Source organism: Perca flavescens, chromosome 5, assembly GCF_004354835.1.
Source record: "Perca flavescens isolate YP-PL-M2 chromosome 5, PFLA_1.0, whole genome shotgun sequence".
In the NCBI taxonomy this organism is placed as follows: domain Eukaryota; kingdom Metazoa; phylum Chordata; class Actinopteri; order Perciformes; family Percidae; genus Perca; species Perca flavescens.
This window is the reverse complement of record NC_041335.1, coordinates 18,539,632-18,562,331: the sequence shown is the minus strand read 5'-3', so window position 1 is coordinate 18,562,331 and position 22,700 is coordinate 18,539,632. Positions and strand designations below refer to the sequence as shown.

General features: G+C 39.2%; 1 protein-coding gene across 7 annotated transcripts in view; it reads right to left on the bottom strand.

Moving 5' to 3' along the window:
• Positions 1–22,700, bottom strand: part of clip1a (CAP-GLY domain containing linker protein 1a) — a 24,425-nt gene extending 1,725 nt beyond the window's left edge. Inside the window, exons 1-26 of one of the 7 annotated variants that reach the window (XM_028579315.1) lie at positions 22,540–22,700; positions 21,189–21,263; positions 17,937–18,228; positions 16,481–17,028; positions 15,970–16,094; positions 15,661–15,877; positions 15,374–15,571; positions 15,132–15,223; positions 14,816–14,876; positions 12,399–12,503; positions 9,977–10,885; positions 9,660–9,776; positions 9,264–9,321; positions 9,054–9,137; positions 8,775–8,931; positions 8,423–8,588; positions 7,992–8,207; positions 4,287–6,719; positions 3,339–3,476; positions 3,087–3,193; positions 2,855–2,975; positions 2,701–2,744; positions 1,747–1,864; positions 940–1,087; positions 762–814; positions 73–78 (exon numbers count right to left, since the gene is read on the bottom strand). In XM_028579315.1, the coding sequence (XP_028435116.1) occupies positions 73–78; positions 762–814; positions 940–1,087; positions 1,747–1,864; positions 2,701–2,744; positions 2,855–2,975; positions 3,087–3,193; positions 3,339–3,476; positions 4,287–6,719; positions 7,992–8,207; positions 8,423–8,588; positions 8,775–8,931; positions 9,054–9,137; positions 9,264–9,321; positions 9,660–9,776; positions 9,977–10,885; positions 12,399–12,503; positions 14,816–14,876; positions 15,132–15,223; positions 15,374–15,571; positions 15,661–15,877; positions 15,970–16,094; positions 16,481–17,028; positions 17,937–18,027 (6,312 nt within the window). In that variant the 5' untranslated portion in view covers positions 18,028–18,228; positions 21,189–21,263; positions 22,540–22,700. Of the gene's footprint in view, positions 1–72; positions 79–761; positions 815–939; positions 1,088–1,746; positions 1,865–2,700; positions 2,745–2,854; positions 2,976–3,086; positions 3,194–3,338; positions 3,477–4,286; positions 6,720–7,991; positions 8,208–8,422; positions 8,589–8,774; positions 8,932–9,053; positions 9,138–9,263; positions 9,322–9,659; positions 9,777–9,976; positions 10,886–12,398; positions 12,504–14,815; positions 14,877–15,131; positions 15,224–15,373; positions 15,572–15,660; positions 15,878–15,969; positions 16,095–16,480; positions 17,029–17,936; positions 18,229–21,188; positions 21,264–21,941; positions 22,116–22,178; positions 22,198–22,539 lie in introns of those variants that run through there. The other 6 variants (XM_028579313.1, XM_028579317.1, XM_028579316.1 and 3 more) reach the window with 6 other exon arrangements.

Below are 22,700 nucleotides of genomic sequence, written 5' to 3'. Positions count from 1 at the left end.
CCAGACGAAACATAGGAGCCACAGTGACAAACAAACATGCACAAGTGAAGCTGATGAAAAACATTAACAAACCGCTGCCTGATGGGGGTGTAGCATTGCCAACATCAGAGACAGGGCAGAGGAGAGGGGTTGGAGTTTAAGAAAGAGAAGAAAAAAAAAATATTGAAATTCAAATTAGGACCCACCTACTGCCAGCCAACACACTCAAGTCACACCGATAATACAGTATAACATTTTAGAATAAACAGAGGCAGGAAATGAGAGGCAAGTGAATGTTCTGGGACACATGCCATCATCCCACCACTGTGGGTGAAATGCTCCAATACAACCGTGATGCTGATTCATGTCACCGCTGTAAGAGCCGAGATGATGCCAGAAGTTCAGTACGCTTTTAATTAAATGTCAAATCAATTTGGACTCATTTCACCCCTGTAAAAAACATACTGTAACAGTTACATGACTCAACAGTAAACTGTGAAATACAGAGTCAACTGCTACATCAGAAGTAGTATAGGTTAGTAAATGCCTGAGTAAGCAGCACAGTCATTTCACAAACAGCATTCAATAAGACCGTTTCCGTACGACTGCCCCAAATATGACAACATAAAGAAGACTGAGGAGTTGTCAAACCAGAAGATCATATGGGCCAGTGTAGGGAAGCATCTTCACACTGAATGCACTGTATGAAAGGGAGAAAAAAACCTCAATCTATCCAGGCATATAATTAGTATCATTCCGGATGAGAGGAATGGTATACATGCCTGACTCTCTGCAGTCTCCTTATCCTCCCTTAGTTGGTCCAAAACTGCATCACCTGGAAACATCAGGTACAAGATTAAATGAAAGAGGTTATCTTGTTTTCTTTTGGAGGTCACCTCACAGAGAACTGACCTTAGTGCTACCAGAAATATTAGCTGTGGTCATGAGCTTAACTCTTACCTGAGGACTTGTTGGTGTCAGGCCCTGCAGCCAGGTCCTTCTCCAGTCTCTGAACACGGCCCTGTAGATTAGCCTTGTCCCGCTCCAAGGCCTGAATTGTACCCTGCAGTGTCTCAACTGAGGCACTTTCCCCACGCAGTCCAATCAGCTGTGAAGAAAAAAACCCACGCTATTCAATAGTGAAAAAGATGTTAACGTTTCTTAGACAAAATATTACTCTTTGCTTCTTAAAAAAAAAAAAAAAACATGTTATGACAACAAAGGAAGTCACTCACTGAATGACCGTTTATTAACAATAGTAATACAAGCACAAGTTCAATTTGAGCATTTAATCAATAAGTCAAGTTCATTTAAATTCAAAATAAGTTTTAAGAGAATTAAAAGCTGTACAGATGCTTTGAACCTGCAAGAAGAAAAGGGTCACTAGGTCTGCACAGGCAACAGGGCTCTTGCCCACAATATTTAAAGTTGCCGTTTCAGTTTAGGCACATTGTATGATTCTTTGTATGCACACTCAAAATGAAAGCGGGACAACATTTTTGACCTAGAAGTGACATCCTGTTAGACTCTGCATTGTAAGAAATGTCCCTGCACGGTTCACCCGGTATTTTTTTTTAACAGGGTCCTGTTAAAGCCTGTTATCAATGGCTGTAGGCCAACACCCAAAAAAATAAGAGAAAACACACTCACAAATCTGTCCTTGCATGCTCTAAAGTCTTGACTTTCTTGAATTAATTTTTTGCAAGCTCAATAGTTCTGTCAATACGCTGCTATACCTGCTGACAATAAGAGAGTTAGGATTCTCACCTCGCTCATCAGCTTTTCCACCTGCTGCTCCTTTTCTGAAATGAAGGCACTGTTTTTATGGATGGACTGTTGGAGGGCAGCCTTCTCCTTCTCAAACTGCTCCTTCAAGCTGCTCTCACTATCAAAAACACAATACCAAAACAATCTCAGGAGGTACAGTACACAATCTGTAGGCAGAGAAAAACTGGCCCCAATTTTCCAAATTATTTCTCAGCAGATTTCCAACTTTGGAATTCAAACTATTAACCTCGTTTTTTTGGCCACTACAGACATTTCACAAATTTGAGGAGACGTACAGAAACTTAAGAGCCGTTTTTTCTCTGGGAGTCGTTTGGTCAATATATAGTGATAAACTTATTAAAATGGTAGGACTGCAAATAACGAAAATATCAAAAATAACTTCTATTACAAAATCAAAAATGGAAATAAAGTAGGAGATTCCGAGAAAAATGAAAAACTGTGCTTTGGCTTTAGGAATGGTAACATTACACAACAAATATTTCCTCAGTTTCCGATTCACTTGTACCAAAGCCTGTATGACATGATTTTCAAGCATGCATTTCCTGTTTCGATGCAATCTCCAGCCGACTACTGCAGATTCGCAGGCCAGAGTTCATTGCGTCACTTTGACCAAGCAGATCATTTATTAGCTGCATCAGAAAATAAATAAATAAATGATTGATTTGTTTTTGCAGGGAAATTTAATTCAACGGAAAGGCAATGTGACCTTTTTAATAGTATTAAAAAGGTGTGAAGTACCTGAAGGCATTATTTGGCAGGCTTTGAAGAAAAAGAACAGCATGACATACCATGCTTAATTATAAATGCACTGTAAGCAAGTGTCACACAGGTGAGAGCATTTGTTTTTATTTAGTAAACAAGGCTTTCAAGATATTAATGAATTTGCAGAGATTTGAGAAACTGCTTGAATTACAAAATGATGCATTCTCTTACCTTTGCTTCAACTGTTTTTTGAGTTTTGAGTGCTCATCCTTGAGCTAAGAAAAAAAAAAAAAAGTTTAAATCAAATCATGGTCAGCAGATTAATAGCTGAATTCTGATGCTTGTAGGTTTATGTAAGATTTTTAAGAATAAAAGAGTGTTGCACCTTCACAAGTTCACTCTGCTCTTTGTGACTGTTATCAAGCTCCCGAGTCAGCTTGTTGTTCTCATCTTGCAGCATCTGCAGGGACTGTGTCTTCACAGTAACAACCTCTTTAAGCTCCTCACTGAATAAATACAAAATGTTAAAATCAAAGAAATTCTGACAACTCATGTAGGCAACATATTAGTTTGTAGAAACTCCTTCTCCCAGCAGCCAAAATTAAGGATTTACTCACATTTCCTGGCACAGACTCTCAGTCCTCTGAGTTTCTATGCAAAGCTGCTCTTTGGATACATTCAGATCTTCCTGGTACTTGGAATTATCTTTCTTCAATGTTTTCAGCTAAAACAATAATGACATATTTATTTGCTGAAATTATAGCTACAACATACTGTATAGCAAATGTGTCACTTAATTCTATTTCTCTCACATATATTGTTTGAGGAGAGCCACTTCACCACTGAAAGCTTACATTAGCATCTCTTACCTGCGTCTCCATCTTCTGCTTGGAGCTCCGGAGCTCTTCCAATAGAGATTGGGTTTCGTTCTTCTCCTGCATCAAACTGGCCTTCTCTTTTGTCAGCTGTTCCAGAGCCTCAGCAGTCTTGCCAGAGGCCTTTGTAGCCTAAACGATGCATGAGCAGGATATTTGCTAAGAACAGTTTCAAATTGAGAGCAGCAAATGGTTGGTTGAGATCAACACCTAATGACCTCAACAAACCTCAATAAGGAATTTGCATTTGACCTCAACAAATGATTTTTATATTATTTAATAAATCCAATGCATGCTTAATGAGTTATCCATCTTAATTACGGTTTTTAAAATCTCAGTTCATTGCAATTTTCAAGTAGATCCTAGTTGAGAAATAACAAATATTACACTAAGAAAAACAATTAGTATACAATTTTTAAATACTCTACAACCTGTGGCCTCAGAACGGATATGGACACCTCATTAACTTGTGTAACAAGTCTGATAAGACAAAAACTGTTAAGTGGTAGTCCTGTAAAGTAATTCTGACCAGAGAGATTTTACCAGCCCAAACACTTTAAAATTGGACTGGATGACATTGTTAAGCAGATAATTGGGGCTATAATTTCTATAACTATTTTTGGGAAATCTATTAGTCTATTAACATAAAATATACAGTCAAATTAAATCTGAAACACCATCAGAGGGTGAGTGTGATAAATATCACCTTAGACAGTCAAGAAAATCAGAAGAATTTCGCCTTACATTAGATCACGTTATAAGCCCACAGGCAACGGCTGGCAGCTAAGCGTAATTTACAGCGGTTAGTAAATGAAAGATGAACGTTAGACACAAAAATAAAAAGGAAAGGGAGACAAACCAGCAAGCATGCAGTGAGAAGGTGATATAGCCCCAGCCACTCTACAGTATGTGTGTCAGTGATTACTACTGGAGGAGGAATACCTCAAGCTGCTTAGAAATGGCATTTTTTAGTTGGGACTCCAGCTGCCTGATTTGCTGGGTGGCTTCATCTCTCTCCACCTTTAGGGCATCCTTCTGAGCGGTTAGATTTGAGATGCTGGAGGAAATCTCTTCTTTCACAATGGCAGAAGCCGATACCTCTGCAACAGCATTCTTGCATTGCTTTTCCAAAAGTTCTTTATCGGTTTGTAGGCCCTGGACATCAACCTCTAGTTGGGTCTGGCTAGCGCGGAACCTTTCTATCTCTCCAAGGAGTTTTGACCGTTCAGTGAGCCAATTTTCTTGGCTTGTGTGGAGAGAAGAAATGTTCTGCTCCAGTTTACACTGTCCAGCTAAAAGGTCTTCCTTCTCTGTGGCCAGGACGGTCATCTGCTTGCCTATATCCTCAAGCTTAGATAATAGCTGTTTTTTATCTTCTATCAACTGAATGGTGTCTTGCTCTCGCTGCATTAATTGTGTTTTCAAAGCCTCAATATCCACCATAAAAGATTTCTTTTGCTCATTAGCATTTGTAAGGCTAGAAGAAATACCTTTATTTTCTTGTGAAACTTTTGACAACGTTTTCTGCAGCTCCTTAATTTGTTTGGAGAGACCATCCTTGTCAGATATCGCTTTATTCCGATCACTGGATTCCGCTTGTAGCTGGGTCTCAAGAAGGTGCTTGGCCCCTGTTATTGATTCAGTCTGACATTTTAACTCCTGGATCTCCTGAAGCAGACCCTGGTTCTCTTTCTGCAAGGACTGTGCTTTGTAGTCAGCTTCAGTCTGCAACAATTGCAGACGGTGACCATCTTTGGTAAGATTATCAACCTGTTGAACAAGCTCTGAATTAGCCTTCTCAAACTCCATTTTTAGTTTACTGTGCTCTTGAACAAGTTCGGTTTTGCCCTTTTCAAGAATTTCAATATCAGAGTTATGTTTCTGCAGCTCATTTTGTAGGTCAGCCTTTTCTCGTTTTAAACAGGCCATCTCTGCTTCAACTTTGTCTTTCTGGCGTTTGGTTTCCTCTAGCATTGCTGTTAAATGAGACTTCTCTTGAGTAAAGCTGTCATTAGCTCTGGAGTAACTATCCAACTGGTCCTTATTTGTTCGGATCTCACTAGCTAGCTTATCGCGCTCAAGAGAAAGAGCATTATTTTCAGATATGGTTTTTGTGTGCTTCTCTTCCAATTCTCCCTTCTCTCCTGCCAAATGCTCATAATCCATCTTCTGCTGCTCTAGCGCTGAATCCAGGTTCATCTTTTCTTTGCGTATAACATGTAGAGCCATCTCAATTTCAGAATTCTGAAGGCGAAATGCTTGCTTTTCTCGCTCAAAAGATGATAATGCTTCTTTAAATTTCTCGTTGGACTTTGAAAGTTGTTCTGTTGAGACTGTAAGCTTCTCTTTTAATTCTTCTATCTCTCCAAGGAGCTCTTCCTTCTCATTACAGACTTTTCTTTGGATCGCAAGTAAGTCTTCTTTCTCCTGCAGAAGGTGAAGCCTCTCAGAATCAGTCACCTGACTGCTTGTTTTGAACTCTTCCAGCATTTGGGCCAGGCTCATTTTGGAGGCTTTAAGTTCATCACATTCACGGACAGAGCTCTCTAAATCTTTCTTGGTAACACTGAGTTTATTCTGGAGCTCCTCCTTCACCGTCTCAAGGCTCTTTATCTCCAAAACGACAGCATTGATTTCAGAAGACATCGCCACCTTCTCATTTGTCAGGGTTTCTGTGAAGGCCTGTAGCTGAGTGTTCTTCATTGTAAGATCTTCTTTTTCTAATTTCAATGACTTAAGTTTTGCCTGCAAATCTGCGTTCTTGGCATCAAGAGATTTTTTGGCATTTCTGGCAGAATCTCTCTCTAAAATTAGATTGTCCTTCTCACATGTGAGCTTTGACCTGCTTTCATTGAGGTTGTCTTCAAGCTGGAGTTTCTCTTTCCAAACATTTTCATAATCATCATGTAGTTGCTTCTTTTTAGCCTCAATTTGCTGGATGTCCTGCTGATGCTTTAGGAGCAAGTCATTCTTCTCTGAATTTTGTCTTTGAAGCTCCTCAATTTGAGCCTGGTGTTCACCTTTAGCATTTTTCAGGTTGTCGTTTTCAGTCTGAACTTCCTGAAGAAGATATTTCAGCTTCTCCAACTCCTTACTCAATGAAATCCTTTCTTCATCGGAGCACTTATTGTTGGCAAGTAGGTCCTCTTGATGTTTTGAAAGCTTATCACTGGTTATTCGCAGTTCTTCATTCTGGACTGAAAGTTCTTGGTGACTAATCTCAAGGGCAGAGAGCTTAGTCTGCACATCTGAAAGCCGTTTCTCCAGTTTGCCTTTCTCAGCCTTTACATCCTCACATTCCTTACATATATTTTCCAGATCTAGACTCTGCTTTTCCAGTTTTTTGGACAAATGTTCAACATCAGCAGAAAGACACTGGGGAAATAAAGTTGAAAGAAAAAAAAGGAGGGGAATATATATACACAAGGAAAAGTAAGATGAATCCAAATAAACCAAGCAGATATGGACATAAGTGAAATGCAATTGGAAAGGTTAAGTTGCAGGAGCATTAAAAATGGCCAAAGATCACACCACAGCTTACACCACAATGGCTTTCAACAATATAAGGTGAACATTTTCACTTCAGCACTTACTTAATTTTAGTAGCGTATTATTAAATTGATGCCAACAAATTTGACTGACATATAAACAAATTGGCTGCTGGCTGCCAGAGTGTGACTATGATCACTTGCAGCGTCATATAGAGCACTTACTTGAAGTATCTTATTATATCAATAATCCACATTGCACAAGTATTTGTATGTGTATTAGTATATACTGGATTTTTGTATTGATAAAAATGAGTGTTAAACATATGCCAATGTTGTTAATGAATGTCTTTCAAAGTGTAGAAACACACAAAAACCCAACTTTTTCTTAGAAAGTGAAAATGTTCTACTTAAAATGTAATATCAGGCGAATAGAAAATGCTAGCAGGGGTACATAGCAAAAGCGGTTATCACTTTATGTAATTTGAAAGAAAATTGTAATCAATAGCTAAATACTAACTAGTGACTCAAGACTCAACTTGAATCCTACCCAATGCATACCATTTAGCAGCCACAACACAACTTTAAAAACAATTTTTCCAATTAACCATAAATTGTCTTAAAATACATAACACATAACTTTAATCAGGTATACCCCTGCAAGCATATAGCCTATGGCACCATCCAATAAAGAGCTAAGATGAATATGAAAAAAAGATGTTATTATCCTGTATGTTGGGGGGAAATGAACAACTCATCACAAATAATCTGACAGTAATTAAGAGTGAAAATGTTGTTGATAATATAGATTAATCACCAATGGTAAATTCTTAGTTACATATTGTCTCCCACAACTTGGTTGTAAAGCTTGGTTTCACATTCTGTTTTAGTGTTGGTGCAACGTCTGTAAGGTGAGGTTTTTGACATCCAAGTGGTTTGAGGGACAGTTGTTTGATTTTAGGGTACCACATTTTCATTTACAAAAAGCATAGGTGAAGTTTTGTTCTAGTGCTTTTCAACAATTTAACATTAATAAAATCAGTAATACATAAAATAACATTTTACATTAAACAAGTTCCTGGCAGAAAATATGTTTGAAACCTTTGTGAAAACATGTTAATTCAACTAATGTGTCTGTTCCTTTGAGGTTTGTGCTTACCTGAACTTGTTCCTTGTATGGCTGCAGCTCAGATACCAACTTCTCCAGCTCCTGGGTTTTGTCCGTGGAGGAGGAGAGCTCCTGCTTCCACTTGTCAACCTGACATTGCAGAACCTCAAGTTCCTTCACATGGAGCTCTGAAGCCTGAGACAAGGATTTCTCCTGTGAGGCCTTGAGCTCCTCAACCATAGTCTCACCCTGTTTAACAGTCTTCTCCTAGAAAACAGGAAAATAGAAAAACAATAACTTTTATCTACTTGTTTTAACGTAGCCAGTGACCGAAGGACAAAGTGGAAATTTTCCAATGCGTAGTAAACCAAGTATTACACATTTTAATGTCTATAAAAACTATGTATTATAAGTCTTAAAGAATCTGACATTTAATTCTCAAACACAAATATTTTTTTTTGTGAATGCCCAACAATACTAACCAAGTTAGCGATCTTGTCCTGAAGGCTACTTATTTGAGACTGATGTGTATCTCTGGTCTCTTTCAGCTCCTGCTCTCTGCGGGACTGTTCCTGCTGGAGTTGTTCATTCAAGTGCACTGCCTTCTCCTTCTCCTCTGATAGTTGACTCTGTAACTCCTCAAGCCTCCTGAGTGATGACAAAAAAAAAGAAAATATTTGAGGAGAATGCTTAGTGAAAGGTTAGATAAATGAAAAAGACATGGACTACAGCATGGAATGTCATTGGGAAATAAGTATCCAATTCCGACACGATTAGTATATTTTTGTGGAGTAATTAAGTAATATAGGAGGAGAGAATAATTAAGTGTAGTACCTTTCTTTCTGTATGAGATCTTCATTCATTTTGGTCAGCTGTACTGAACTATCACCAGATGTCTTCATCATGTCTGAAATATCATTTTCCAGCTTGAATTTGTCCTTTGAAAGCTGCTCAAGCCGTTCATCTGCAGCCTTCAGCTTTCTCTCCAGCCCTGAGTTAAGACAAGACGAGATTGTTCACAGGTTCTAAGGTTATTATTCTACCAGAAAGGAAGAAACATACTATATACTGAACGTTTTACAAAACACATAAATGCAGTTCTACTGTTCTCACCGGAAAGTTGACTTCTAAGAGACTCTGATTCTGTGGTCAGAGATGTGCACTGCTCTTCTTTCTTACTGAGCTTCTCAAGTGTTACTGCAAAAAGAAAAATGCCACTTTACATCCTAAAAGCCTTTATAAACTGAAAGAGGTCAATTAGTAGCAGGGAAAGGAGGGGGGAGATTGATTAACTGAACTTATGTAATTGCTTATGTCATTTACCTTGCATAATGTTTGATGATTTAGTCTGCTCCTCTGTGCTTTCAGCCAACCTTTGTTTCTGTGGGGAAAATACTTTCACATCAATTTCTTCTGCAATAGACAAATGTAAGCAGTTACAGCATTTTAATTATTTTTAGTCATGAGACCAACTGATACATCGGGCTAGCAGATATATTAGCTCACTGCAGATATCCGTAACTGTATACATGTTGGCCGATAAGTTACAAGAAATGGCAATAGAGAAATGCCAAAGACATGATCAAGGTGGGTTTACAAACAATGATGCAATGACATGATTATCAAAAGGACACTGAACATGAAAAAAGACCAGTGACTTCAATCACAACGCAAAAAGAGTTACTGTATCCACATCCAAAATTAAGTCCTAAGCCTCACCAGGCCTCCAAGCTCTTGTTCCAGGATGTCCTTCTCCTGCTGTACAGTTGTCAGACTCTGCTGTAAAGAGAGGACTTCCTGCTGTCGGCCCTCCAACTGTGAGCTCAATTTACTAACCTATAGCACATGTCCAATACAAATACAGTGGACAAAAAGAGACAAAGCAAACAGCAAAGAAATATGCACGTCAAAACATTAACAAAGAAATGCCATACTAACTTAACAGAATAAATAGGGAAACTGCTTCTCTCAAACATGACAAACTGAAAATGGGGAGCATTATGTATTAAATGGTCAGGAGGTGAATACAAACTCACCATGGCACCCTGGTTGTTCCCTTGGCTCTGAATCATCTCTAATTGACTCTTCAGGGTCCCAAGCTCCTGGTTACTTTGTGCTACTTGGCTGCGCAGAGCCACAATTTCTGACATCTGTTCTTTGGTTTGTCGGTCCTTGTCTTGGGCCTGTTGTGCCAACATCCCTTCTTTCTCCTCAAGCTCCTTCACCCTAAGTTCGGCAGCATGAAGTTTTCCAAGAACATCCTCCATCTCCACAAGGTGCTGCTCCTCTGCTCTTTCAACACTGGACCGTAGGGACTCCTCCAGTCGCTCCTTGTCCTCAATCAAAGACAACAGCTGTGCCTTCAGTGCCTGCTTCTCCCGAGTCCAAGCTGCAGCATCAGCCTCATGTTCGGCTCCAGCCTCCTCAAGAGCCAACTTGTGCTCCATGTTCAGCTTCTCTAGAGCACTTTTGGTTTCGATAAGTTGTTCTGTCTGGGCACCTGAGCCTTTGCTGGAGGACACCTTTAGCTCCTCCATGGCTTGCTGGTGAGAGGCAATGGCAGACTCCAACTTGGAACGCCACAGTTCAATAATGTCAGCATTCTCTTTCTCAGCATGGCTTAAGCGCATCTGCAACTGCTCGTTGTCACCAGAGAGCCTTATAGATGTAGCTTGAACCTGGGCAGCTGCCTCACTATGGGTCTTTTCTTGAGCTTCAAGCTTCTCCTTGTACTTTTTCAGCTCTTCTTTCTGCTTAGCTTCTTGGGAAGCCAACTGATCTCTCAGAGAGTTTATTTCTTCCAGAAGGGGAGAAACCGTAGAGTTTGAGTCCTCAGAGGCCTGTTGGGTCCCAAGACGCAGCTGCAGGTCTGCTACCTCTCTTGTTCGCAGTGAAAGGTCCCTCTCAAGGTCCATAATACGAGATCTTTCCGACACAGTAGCAACCTTTAAGAACAGAAATCTTATATTTTAAAAGATGTGTCTGACATACTGAAGCACTGTGTACTAACAAAAGTGCGTTAAAGACTCAATCATACTTTTACTGAACAAATGTAATAGTAAAACTCAATGTTTCGAACAGAGAAACGGTTTAATTGCTATCTTAACAAGGAAGGCATAAAAACATTGGTCCCAAAAACAATGTATTATACTGACCTCTTGTGGCTAGAAACGGTATGGTCCAAAAAATGGATGTGAACAATCAAAGCATGTATGGAGCTATAGAAGTGTGTAAAACAGTTTCCACCATCCATTACAATAACACTCTTAATCACTGAATTAATGCCATTTTTGACCTCATGATTTAGTAGAGGTATAAACTAAGACGGAGCATATGACATGTTCCATTATGTTTAAATTAATCCAGCTATGTTCCAAATCCATGGTTTATTCTAATGTTCTCAAAAGTGGATCTCTTTTTGCTGCATCAATTTACTGGTTAATTGAATAATTTAATCAAAATCTTCTCGATAAAATAATTGTTAAAAAGAGAACCTGTAGAAACTATGGCCCTGAAACTATAGAAATATATTTTTTTCTGATACCACTTATGACTATAGTACCCTAGGGGAACACAAGGATGCGTAGTTTGGGAGGTGGAGCAAGTTTTGTTTTTTTTTTTTTTTTTTTTAAACGCAGGGACACGAAATAAGCAGGACAAATGGATGCTGGGAAGGACTGGGGAAGTAGAACACAGGATAACCGAGAAAATGATAAGCTGGGACAAGGGAAAAGTTTGTCTGTCTGGTTAAGCAGTGATACCAGTAAAGCAATAGTGGGTTTAGATTGGGTGACTTATTGGAAAATAGTACAAGTAAAAGAGTGGTCACTCAGGACAGCTGAAAGATGCATGTGGTAATAATAGAAATGTATACTTGTTAAAAGGTCCCATGACATGGTGCTCTTTGGATGCTTTTATATAGACCTTAGTGGTCCCCTAATACTGTATCTGAAGTCTCTTTCCTGAAATTCAGCCTTGGTGCAGAATTACAGCCACTAAAGCCAGTCCCACAATGAGTCTCTCTCTCATGGGTGGGCCAAATTCTCTGAAATGTTCATGCCATGGGACCTTTAAATGTAAAATATTTTGAGTGTATATATTTAATATATGAGAGAAGATAACACTTCAAAAATGGTTAAAAAGTTATTCTGTAGCACCACAAATTGGGATATTGAATTTGCAAATCTAACTTTATGCTGGATAGACTGATTTGAGCATTAGCTCAATATATGCATTAGTTTATTATTTGATTAATTGTGTGTCATCAAATCAGGAGGATCATTTTTCTTATGTGAAGCCTGAAGAATGCATTTGTGGGATTAACCACAAGCTCATACAAAGCAAATCTCCAGTTGCTGCCCAGCACCTCTCTGTACCCCTTTGAAAAAATGTTTGGCCACTATCCTCGGCAAAGGTACGCTTTTCCAATGCAGCACACTGCAGAGCAGAATTCATTACCCTAGTGTCTTCTAACTCTCTTTGGAGTTTCTCAGCTTTGGTCTTTTCAAAGAGTAGGCTCTGTTCAAGCTCCTTAATGTGGGCATGCTCCAGTCTGGTCTGCGTCTGTTAGTAAACAAGGGGGAGAGGAAGAGAACACACCAGTGCCACCATCACATGCCAGCCCAATGCAGACAGAGAGGGGAGGGAGACAAAGAGAGGATGGATGGGTTTGGACAATGATAATGGGTGTGTGTGTTTGTGTATATGGGTATTTGGAGGATAGGGGAAAGAGTATTGGGTGGGGGTGGGAAGTGATGGATGAGTGAAAATGGGAAGACACCCCATGCAGAACTTTCAGGCTGTGCCATAAACAGCTGCACACAGGGAATGTTGTGAAAGAATGGTGGGAAATACAGTACAAGCAACAAAAGAGGGGGCTATGTGTTATAGATGTGCAGGATGAGTATGTTGATGGAGGCAGTTTATAAGTAACCATGCAAAATTAACACTTTGGATAACAAAGCACATTGATTGTTACGATACATAGAAAATTTGATAATGTGTGTCAAGCCAGCAAGTAAATTAAGTAAAAATGACTTCACCACATCATGGAGAGAAAGAAGTGATGGCTGTTTCCTGACCCCTATACTTTATGGCATTATATCATACAGATAATCTCATGTTGTAGGATTGACATATTGATTTAAGAATAAAAGTAAATATAAATACATATTTCTGCATTTATTGTAATTAAACGTAAACCCACATTATGTCTTGATTTTATTCTGGTAAACTAATAAAGCCTGTAGAATTATCAATAACTACACTGCTTTCTCTCTTTGGTGATTACGCCATTGTCCACAATGTATAGTAAGTATTGTAAAAGAAACCACCTGCTTTCTGACCACCATGTGCAGGATTTGTGACCAACTTAACAGAAATCAAATCAATAACGCAAAAGCTCAGGCTGTTGGGCTCAAGAAAGAAAGGATTCTCATTTGACTCTTGCTATAGTGTGATATGAATAAGTGTTTATGGCAACTTACTGAAGCACTTCCTGGTACAATTGTGTGCTTCTTGTCTTACACATTACCCAGTATATGTAAAAGTGTCATTTAAAAAAAAAAAGGGGAATAGTACTAACTTACTACAATGTAACCTGGCACACACTTTGTATGAAAAAATTACATTTGAAGCGGAGTGTTATTCCCCTTTTAGTTGCAGTGGGCAAACTGAATTTGTGTCTGTGACTGGGCAGTGGAATGACAAGGGAGCTTCTCCAGTGGTTCCATGCTGAGCACTGGACCAACATGAAAGACGAGGAAGAGAAGGAAGAAGAAGCAATAACATCACATCACTAAACAGGGAGGCACCGAGGGTTATAACAACATTAGTACACCTTCAACAGCTTGAAGTCAACAAAGCATTTTTGAGTTTGGCCTATTAGGAATGTTTTTTGTTGGTGTCTTTCAAGCTGCATGCACATTTTTTTTAATAAATCCAGCTGTGAGTAAGCTGTAAAAACTGTTAGTATACAAGTTTAAAAAGATAAAGGGATATTCTAACCCTGTAGCCGTTAATTTAAAACATCTATTTTGAGCTTGGATGCCTTCGGGGTAATTTAGATGGTCCCCTGTGTAGCACTGTGGAATAAATAACAAAACCTTTCATCAGATATGAACACAGATACCACTGGGCCCAATACTCTGCATATCATAACTTTGGATGAAAACATGACTCACTTGAGAAGACAATGAGTAATCAGAGTTAAACATTATGTGAAGGAAAAAGCAAGACAAAGCCAGTATTAAACGGTCAATGCAAATATGCCTACTGTGACTGCATAGTGGGTAGTTCCCGATGCTAACATGAACGAGAGATAATGCAAATGTTCTGTCTGGACGCAACTGTAGCTTTATGACAAGGGATACCAGTTAATCTTGTGCAATCTTAAAATTGCATTGGACCTGCACTCAAGGAGACACACTGAGGTTCAATAAAAAAAAAACAAATATATATATATAATATATTTTATGTATATATATATATATTTTTTTATTGAACCTCAGTGTGTGTGTGTGTGTGTGTGTGTGTGTGTGTGTGTGTGTATATATATATATATATATATATATATATATATATATATATATATATATATATATATATATATATATATATATATATATATATATATATATATATATATATAATATCACAACCAGGATTATGGGTGACTGGAGCACCTGTTGCCTCTGACTTTAATATCAAATTTTTGATTTTAAAATCAGTGGGACAAATGAGTTAAAAAACAGCAACTTCTGACTTGGCAGTCCGTTGTAATATCATAGCATTGACTAATTTTTTTTTTTTTTCCCCAACCACAAATTTAAAAAATGTGCGAGTTGCAATGGTGTGGATCGGTGTTGTGCATTTACCTCCAGATCTCCTTTGGTAATGCAAGCTTCCTCTACGCGGAACTGAAGGTCCTCCACCTTCCTATTCAACAGAATAAAATTATCTTGCTGAAGCTTTTTTGTTGTTGTTTCAATATAACTGGGGAACTAACAATCTATAGGTAAACAATGATCAAGAGCAAGGTTAAGCCACCTCAGTCACAGCTCTTTCTTTAGGACTTTATAAGAATATTAGAACAGCATTATTATCTTAGCTGCCATTTTCTCTTTGGCTCCATGAAATACTGTCATGAGTGACTGTATGTCTTTGACTAGTCATATCTCTAGGAATCCTTACCTACGCTCCTCCTCCAGCTGATTCAGCAGCTCCACTTTGTCTTTGTCTGCAGCTTCTACCAAGGCACGTAACTGATCCATCTTGGCCTCCATCTTCAAGAGAAAGGTAGTTTGTGGTTAAAAAAAAATATATATATATATATATCAAATGTAGATGACGAGGCGCTTCTAATTCTCAGAGGTATTTAGGATCAACAGGAGGTTGATGCAGAGTGTTATTACTGAACCACTTGATGAGCTGACCTGCTCCTGATCAACCCTCAGCAGGCCAATTTCTTGCTCCATCTCTCCAACATGGCCAGTGGCCTTGGCAACTTCAGCTCTCTCCATGTCCCTCTCAGCCATTAGCTGCTCAATGTGCTGCTGCTTCTCCTTTAGGGCCTCCTGCAGGGCTGTGGTGCCTGAAATCTTACGATTATACCGCGATGATGTCTCTGTTAGCTATGGAGAGACAGAATACAAGCAAGGTCAGACAGGTGAGTAAGGACAGCATTAAAGAACAGATGAAACAGAGTGTGTCTATGTCTCACCAGGCCTGTGCGGCTGGGCTTGGCACTGACAGAGGATGCCACAGAGCTCATGGTACTGATGGAGGAGGCACTAGGGCTTCGCTTTAGCCCTGATGGTGTGGCCACTACTTTCCGAACCGTTGTTTTTGCTTTGGCTGGCGTGGTGGAAGGGAAGCCAATGCGTGTGACTTTGTGCACTGGAGCAAATAAACCATACTTTGGTTGGCACTGAAAATATCTGGGGACACATAATGGGATACAATCATGATAATGGAAGTCATAGTATAACAACTTTTCTTTTAGTTATTTACAGATCCTGTGGCTTAGTACCTTGTGCCTGCCACTGCCCCGTCATTCTTTCCTAAGGGCTCATCCAATTCCACACCACACCACTCGCCTTTGGCAAAATCTGTTTCTCCGAGGAAACGTACCACTCCTGCCTTTGTACCACCAACCTGAGAAGAAAACACCAAACATTAGCCGACAATTAATCTCCTCAACAGATAAGAGGCCCAAACAATAATCCGCTTTGCCTGGTAATAAACCCTGAGTGAGATAATTCCATCAAAGCAACAGAAACAAACATGTACCAGCTTTGAACAGAATGAGGCCAAAGTGTAAACATGTGAAACCAAACATGTTTTATCTTCTTTTAATTAATTACCGGTTTAATTAATTATGGTATTTTTACATTTGGTAGTGGTGAGCAAATTGCAAAAACAGTGTTAGTACCAGCACATCTATTGCGTCAGAGGTGAACATTTGGTGAATACTACATTGAAGAAAAAGTTGGTTATACACTAGAAATGTACAGCTTGTTAGATAACGTAACACATTTTACCAATACTCTGTCACCCATCTTCAGCTCCCTTTCCCCCTTCTTGACTGATCCAGTCTCAGAGAGGTTGGAGACAGATTCACTGTTTGTGCGTGGGAGGTTGGAGGATGGTGTAACTGGCGTAGCTGGTGCAGTGGAGGAGGCCTTCTTAGTTGCAGTGGTAGGTGATGTTGATTTTGTGGCGGGTGTATGCGAGGATACGCTGCCAACTGAAGGAGTGGGTGATGCAGCACGGGAGGGGGGTGCTGTCTCAGTTCCGTTAGCCTCCCCCTCTGTGAGAGACAACTTGGATGGGCGGGTAAAAATTCCTCGCAGGGCTTCACACTGGAAGTAGCGCACCCCTGCCACCGACCCATCATTCTTCCCAATTGGCTCATCCAGAACAATCCCTGCCCACTGTCCTGGAGCAAACTGTGCCTCTCCCAAAAACTGTATGTAGCCTGGCTTATTCCCATTTACCCATACTCGCTCCCCAATCTGAAAGATCTCCCCGGCATCTCCTCCACTGGCACTTGCAGCTGACTTGTCAGCCGTAGCAGCTTTAACTCCCGCTGAAAAACAAGAAGTGAGAAATAACAGATCCATTGAGTAACTGACTTGTGTGCGAAAGACAAATGTCACAAATGCAGTGCAAAACATTTCAATATCAACATCAATTAGATGTCCAGATTATACAATGACAATTAAATCTTCCTCTGTTTAAATGTTTTCATTTACCATCTTAAAAATGTATAATAAACCAACATTTCTAGAGGACTTCCAATTGTCTGGGTATTCAAATAAAATTCTACAGTGACAATAATATTCTTGTGGCAGGAGAAATTTAGGCTAAATGTTTCAAAAGATGGCTTTAACACTATTCTTATACAAATTATTACTTTTGGTAAAATTTAAAGTTGTAAATGCTGTGATGCCTAGATCCACTTAATGCCATCCCCAGTGCACTGCACAAAATGGTCACTTGCCTCGCATATTGGACTGTGAGCCCTTACTGCAAACCTAAGCTAACTAACACAATATTAAGCTGTACAGTTTCTCTATCAAGAGAAGATAGATGACAATTAAATTTCATCGTTATCACCTTTCCATATACTCATATTGTAACAGAATATTAAGATATACATTTTTATTATATTATTAGATTGAAACAGAATATTAAGATATACATTTTTATTATATTATTAGATTGATATACATTTATTAATGTAATAGATTTTGTTGTAGTGAAAAACTGACTATATCCGTGAAACATCATTGACAAAAAAAGACTAGACTAAAATGTAAAAAAAGAAAATAAAATAATAATAATAATAATAATAATAATAATAATAATAATAATCACTTGGTCGCAGCAGAACAAGTTTAAACCAAACAACCCTTGGCTAGATCATATTCAAGGGCATACATTACACACATGTCCACCACAGGTTGAAGAAGCTGTACATGGGAAGATGGTTACCTGTGCTGAGGTTGGTCTTGGGGGCTGCTGTCCCAGGTGGCCTAGCTATCTTGCTGGGCCCTTTGATCCCACTGGGCCTGGCTGTGCTCATGTTTCCTCCAGTGATCCGTTAGACCCAAAAGGCTTGTGTCCGTCGGTGGGTACAGACTGACCCCAGACCATCAAAACAACAGGTTGCAGCTCTGTTATGGCAATGTTTCTTTCTCCTCACCAAAATTAAAACAAACAAAAAATGTCAAACAAAAAGAAAAACCAGGAGGAGGGAGAAAAAGTGCTGCCCACAAAAAGGACCCTGTTTGGAAGAAAAATAAGAAACATTACTTGACTTCATTTAAGTTTACTAATTATATTTATTACTGTGCACTCAAAATCAAGTTTATCAAGCTAATTAATCATTAAGTAATTTGTACTATTATTTGGTGTCTTTTCCTGCCTCTGTCGTGGTGGCAGTGACAGCAATAATTTAATTTGGAGTAAACTAATAAATAGCAAGTACAGATATGCCTTTAGGTCATGTTCATTGACTTTGTTTTTGGTGCTCTGTTAGTGGCGGCATTTCGGTTCTGTTATGACAACAAGCTCCTCAGCACACACCATGTCACAGTTAAGACCTAAAAATACCGTCAAAGGCCAGCCAATATGCAGTCTATGTTACAGCCATCATAGTTCATCATCTGTGACCTTGACCACAAAACATGCCGTAGTCCAAACAGTCTCACTCAATCTATCATTAAAAAAAAAAAAAAAAATTGTAAGTCTGGTTGGCAGCTTTTTCTAAAACAGGATTACTATAGAAACAAGACCACCATTAGCTGCAGCAGATTATCCTGTTTGTCAGATTACCTCAACACAGAAACTGATTGGCTGAATGTAGCCTACCATTTGAACATGCCCCCCCCCCCCGTTGTTAGTAGTTTGACAATATGACAAAATAAGACTCATGATAGGTTTTTATACACCTATTACCTTAATTAATTACACCAAATGAGCAAAGCTACTGACAAGCTTTGATTTTCAGGCCAATCTACTGTCAGATCTGTAGCATTTCTCGCCTATTTTTGTGGAGGGTTGCATCACATCAACATGATCTCTGCAGAACAGGTGCACAGAAAGTCTAAGACACCAAAGACTGATGCTTGATTGTGCGAGCACATTCAGTAAAAGCAAACCACATACAAGCAAAATTGCAAAATGTACTGCAATGTGTACAAACATGACTCTATGATGATGCCATATTGCAACCTTAAATTTTGTAAAAATTAAGCTATTAGTAAAGAATGTATGTTAGGTTAGATATGCATACAACAGGTATCAAAAATATTTTCAACATTACTAAAAAATGTAATTGAATTCCATATGCTGTTCACCTGTCAGTTAAAGAACAACACCTCTTGGATAGATTTAGATATCAGGGCTTGCGTACATTATGTGCCTGAAATGTGCGTTAGCGCCTTACTGGTAAGAACAGAGAGCTTACTTTTTGGACTAATAAGGGTGAAGACTATGATTGTATAACTGAATCATTTTTATACAGTCACAATGTTACACACTGCATGCCAGTCAATCAAAGCAGTGATTTTACTTATCCTGAATATTACCACAGGCACAGATCTTGTTCAACAGTGTCACACAAACATACCTTTCATTCATTAAAGGGCCTAAGAGCTAAAGTATGTAGGTTCACTGAAACAACCGAGAAGATATGCTGTCACACACCCTCTAGATATTTCTCAGCAGAAAATAAAGAGTGGCCATCAGAAGGCAGTGACCTAGTTCAAATGTAGCGTTCCGGTTTTCTCACACTGTGCCTTTGAATGATACTGATTAGTGCCCTCCGGTCAAGAGGAGGCCAGAGAAAGAAAGCATTTCAATGGCTAAAACTAAAAAAGGGACACGTTAAAATATTTAACCACTTGTATTAATATCTAGTGTGATTGACCCATAAGCCTGTGGAATATGACAAGAAGTGTTTTCTAAAAAACAATTTCTTTATGATGTCTTAGTAGAACATCAACGGGCTTTACTACGAGTATCTTGTGAGCATTCACAGAGGATGTTTCAGTTCTGATTGGTGAGCTGAAGCAGTCAGCTGAAAATGATCCACTTAGTCTGGAAAATTTCCCACTACAGTAACGTTAATCTTTTGCCAGGGACTCTTACTCTAATCTGCAGCCTGGAAGAAAGCCAATATCAATGTTTTGCAGAAGTTTAAGGGAATTAATACAATGATGTATTAATAAAATTATGTATTAACAATTTAAATAGATAAACTTATTTAGAACTAAGCTACACGCAAATTCCATGTAGTCTGGTTTCATTTTTTTCTGATGTAAATACACAAATAGAAATGGGTAGATGATGGCAACCTGTAAAACAGAACTGAGATTTAATCTACTACTTCTCAAAATGACTGCAAAGACACAATAACTTCCATGTTGGTAATGTCAGAAGTTTATGCGCTCCGAGTCTGTTCAAGCAATGGATATGAACAGAATGGACACATTTCGGGAGGATTTCACTGTCCTCCGTTATCAAAAGCATGTTGGAAAAAACTTCCTACAGAATAAAACTTAATCTGCAGATGAATATCTTCATAACACTGCTACATAGTTAACTAGCTGACTGTGCAGGGCACAGTACTTCCATCCTACATACTACAGTTAAGAATATCTTGCTGACTACAGAGTGCAAAACCACTTAGGATACTGAATCTGTGTTAGCTGAATCTGCTTGCGTGTTTTGGATTAACAGTAGAAACTCTATCCATTTCATCCTCCCAAGTATTTGTTAACTGATGGGAGGGTGTCACTGGTTACACACTGTGACACTAGGCTTTCATTCCACATTGTTTTTCAGCAGGACAATATTAGCCAGACATCAAGGATATTGAACTAAGTACAAACATGTTTCCTTGGAAGGATTTTACAGCCAGTCCAGCTGTTGGTCTAAGTCTTCAGCCCTAGTTGCTAGTACGCCTTTAGGAGGTGTGTGTTCACTGATGTACCCCTTACTACTACACTCTTGCTTTTGTCATCACAGGGCCAAATCGAGCTCTGGTTCTTCCTTTTTGAGGAAACATCTGCTTGGATGATTGTGTAGGCCCCTGCTAGCACTGGCAGAGACAGGTGTAGAAAAGCACTAACAGGACATGAACACAGATTAAAAGCCAGAAGCATCCTGCGTCCTCAGTGTCTGAATACAGATTCACCTGTTTTCAAGTAAACAACCCGTATAGGTGGACATTAAACCTACCTTGCGGCTAGTACATATCAACTTCTGTCCTCCACAGATCTGGCACTTACAATTGTGACCAGACAATACTGAGACCTGAAATAATAACACATATGGTTGGGTAGTCAAGGTTTCCACTGCGGCCCCAATGTAAAATCCAGACTTTCCAGAACTAATAGAGCCTTTTCAACTAACCATGGTGTGTTACATAATGTAAAATCATAGATCATGTTTTTCACTCCAATGGGCTGATAACAACTTATATGATGCAGTATGAAATATAATAATACTATAAAGGGACCAATTCTTAATTATTTTTATCTGACTTCTCCACTTATGTTAGCCACTCTCATATATCCCATATGGAGTTCGAAGGACTAGCAGAAACACAGGAATTTCAAAGTTTCAAGTGGTATTGCCTTTGCAAATCCTAACATTTAAACCCATTAAAGCTTTAGCCTTGTCAGTCAGTCCAAACCAGTTAAACTGCTTTATGTATGAAACAGAAAGGCTTAAATCATAAATGCCAAAGTCACACTTTTAAACCTCAAAACGGTCAAATGCTGCCGAAACTACTATTGCAGTTGCTTCACTGACACATTGTACACAACGTAACAGTTACCTGTGCAGTTAAGTAAGTAATCCTATGGTTTCGGAAACGAATTGGCCTTTTAACTTGCCTCGCCTGTAGCTAACGCCGATGAGGTGGCACATCTGGTTCGTTAAAGAGTGCAGCCTCTTTTAAAAATAAAAAAATCATAGCGGTTATCTTACCTTTCTAGCTAAATCGACGTATATAGTGAGACAATATCCTGTTTATGTTGAGTTATACCCGGTACCAACAACATGTCCAAACATCAGAATAACCCACTGACTGACCATTGTGGTAACGTTAAGCATAGCTAGCGACTGAAGCAAGTCCCACAAGTCCAAAAGTCTCCGCAATGTCATCGAAGCTCCAGTAGGGCACACTGCTGCTACAAGTTGGCAAATTGTTACAGATTAGATCACCTGTAAAGATAGCTTGCTGTATGATGTTGTTTAATAAGCAGTCCATTGGCTGTACTGTCATCTATCCGGCTTAAATGAATCCGTCTGTTAATTATCAGGATAAGAACAGACGTGATTAGTTGCTAAGTAACGTTAGCAATGAGGCCCGAGCAATACGGCGAACCGGTGGTCGGGACCAAAAGAAGGGTTGGTTAGCTAACGGTAGGTTAGCTAGCTAAACTAACACCTCAAGTAGCTAACGTCTACACTACCTGAACAACTTTCACATGCGGTTAGTTTCCTGGTTTATCAGCAGCAAAAGGACACGCACATTTACGGAAATACATGACCTAGGCGTGAGCTAACGTTAGCTAATACTGACCTGATATGTTTCTGTACAGCCTACGTCTTCTCAGTAAAAAACACACACAGCTACTAGCTAGCTAAATGGGGAACCACGACGACTCGGATCAGACACTGGTAGGCACAGCCCAGTGTACGAGCTGTCTGTCCAACGTTCGAGGGAAACGTCAACTTTAAGTG